The 2,500-nt window shown below is 54.7% G+C and overlaps 1 protein-coding gene across 1 annotated transcript in view; it reads right to left on the bottom strand.

The window, feature by feature from the left end:
- The window catches only part of dock10 (dedicator of cytokinesis 10), a gene marked incomplete at its 5' end in the record, with an annotated part of 60,643 nt that overhangs the window by 34,231 nt on the left and 23,912 nt on the right, over positions 1 to 2,500 (bottom strand). Inside the window, 4 exon segments of the mRNA XM_084455639.1 lie at positions 259 to 342; positions 674 to 795; positions 1,303 to 1,426; positions 1,856 to 1,948. Coding sequence (XP_084311765.1) covers positions 259 to 342; positions 674 to 795; positions 1,303 to 1,426; positions 1,856 to 1,948 — 423 coding nt within the window.

Here is a 2,500-nt window from a genome sequence, read left to right as displayed (position 1 = left end):
AGGAGACAGGGGGCAGGGGACAGGGGGCAGGGGACAGGGGGCAGGGGACAGGGGACAGGAGACAGGGGACAGGGGGCAGGGGACAGAGGGGGACCGGAGGACAGGGGGGGACCGGAGGAGAGGATGGGACCAGAGAGAACTTGTTACTTCCCAGTTAAATACTATTGTAATGTAACAAGCAACATGTAATATATGACTTTTCAGAGTAAGGAGGTTTGAGTGTTTTGGTTTTGAGATCAGCGAGTGTGACGCTCTTACCTGAGTGTAGACTGTGGAGAGAACATTGGTGGCCACCTTGAAGATGAGCTTTCCTCCATCTACCCACTTTACCTCCGAACCGTTCTGTTAGAGAGAGAGAGAGAGAGAGAGAGAGGGAGAGGGGGGAGGAGAGAGAGAGGGGGAGAGAATGAGAGAGAGAGGGGGGGGGAGAAAGATGGAGTGGGAGAGAGACAGAGGGGGGGAGAGAGGGAGAGTGAGGGGGGAGGAGAGAGAGAGAGGGGCGAGGAGAGAGAGAGAGGGGGAAAGAGAGAGAGAGAGGGGGGGGGGAGGGAGAGAGAGAGAGAGGACGGGGGGGGAGAGAGAGCGGGAGAGAGAAATGTAAGAAGATCAACCTCTCCTTCTTTATATCTCCCTCCTTTTCTCCTCCTCCCTCCCTCCCTTCCTCCCCCCTCACCTTGGTGCTGCAGGGCTCTCTGGCGGCCAGGTACCCCGGGGGCAGGGTGCAGGACACGGGGATGCTGAACTCCTGAGAGGCCAGACGACCTTCTCTGAGCAGGGGCAGCCACGAGTACCCCACTGAGACACACACACACACGGGCGCACACGGGCACACACACACACACACACACGCACGCACACACACACACACACACACACACACACACACACACACACACACAAGCGCGCGCGTGCACACACACACACACACACACACAGAAACCACATTCGATTTTTTCCACAGAGATAAATAATGCATAAATAAAACAATAAATAAAACATGAAAAGGAGTGTCAGAAGTGTCAAAGATGTCATAAGTTGAATTTGTGTATTCCCCTCATCTCTTCCTCTTCTGTCCTCCCCTCCTCCTCCTCTCCTCCTCTCCCCTCTGCTCTGCCCCCTCTCCTCCTCTCCTCCCCTCTCCTCCTCTCCTCTCTTCTCCCCTCTGCTCTGCCCCCTCTCCTCCTGTCCTCCCCTCTCCTCCTCTCCTCTCTGCTCTGCCCCCTCTCCTCCCCTCCTCCCCTCTCTTCTCTTCTCCCCTCTGCTCTGCCCCCTCTCCTCCTCTCCTCCTCCCGCCTCTCATACCGGGTGTTTCCAGAGCTTCTTTCCTCTTGGCGTTGGTCTTGGCGGTGATGTCACAGGTCACATGGTAGAAGGAGAAGAGCAGGTGGTGCTTCTCATGCAGCTGGGTGGGCAGCTCCACCTTCACCTGAGACACCCAGGAGACACCCAGGAGACTCGCAGGGTTAGGAGACAGGAGACGCAGGGTTAGGAGACACGCAGGTTTAGGAGACAGGGGACACGGTTAGGAGACAGGAGACCCAGGGTTAGGAGACAGGCAGGGTTAGGAGACAGGAGACATGCAGGGTTAGGAGACAGGAGACACGCAGGGTTAGGACACACGAGACATGCAGGGTTAGGACACAGGAGACATGCTGGGTTAGGAGACAGGAGACACGCATGGCTAGGAGACAGGAGACACGCAGGGTTAGGAGACAGGAGACACGCAGGGTTAGGAGACAGGAGACACGCAGGGTTAGGAGACAGGAGACACGCAGGGTTAGGCAACAGGAGACACGCAGGGCTAGGAGACAGGAGACACACAGGGTTAGGAGACTCTCTCTCCATCCGTCCCCACCTCATCGTAGAAGTCAGGGTTCTGTGAGTGGTGCAGGACAGTAGAACAGGCGGCGGTGGTGAAGAGTGGCCCTCCCGGCTTGCCGTAAATGCACTGAGAAAAACACAAACACAAGACACAGTTTGCCAGAGGAACATTTTCAAACACGAACATTTCTCTATCCCTCTCGGAATCACATGGTTAGGATCAGACATGACGAGTTCCACGGGCAGGTCCAGGAGCAGAGGTCAGTGCTGAGACACTCAAACGGTCTTTATCAGTCGTACGTAGGCAAGGCAAGTTTATTTGTATAGCACATTTCAGCAACAAGGCAATAGGCTATATGCACAACTCCAGTACTTCCTGAAATTAGACATGGGCTGCGTTCTGAATCGCATACTTCTACTTCTTACTACCAGTACCTACTACAGCTGCCTTTAGAAAGTACGTACTTTGCAAGCAGTAGGCATCCAATTGGGACATACTACCTTGTCATAACATTGCGCCTTGAAATTTGCCCACATCTGCGCTGTCCATAACGTGACATTCGTCTACAGCTGTCACGACTCGCACATGTGACGCACATTTCCGCTGCACACAGGATTGTGGGTCAGAATAGCCAGAAAGGCCTGCTGGCTTGCATACTGCAACATACGACCGGATGTA

This window comes from Borostomias antarcticus (assembly GCF_949987555.1).
Source record: "Borostomias antarcticus genome assembly, chromosome: 1".
NCBI lineage: Eukaryota > Metazoa > Chordata > Actinopteri > Stomiiformes > Stomiidae > Borostomias > Borostomias antarcticus.
This window is presented reverse-complemented; position numbering and strand designations above follow the sequence as displayed.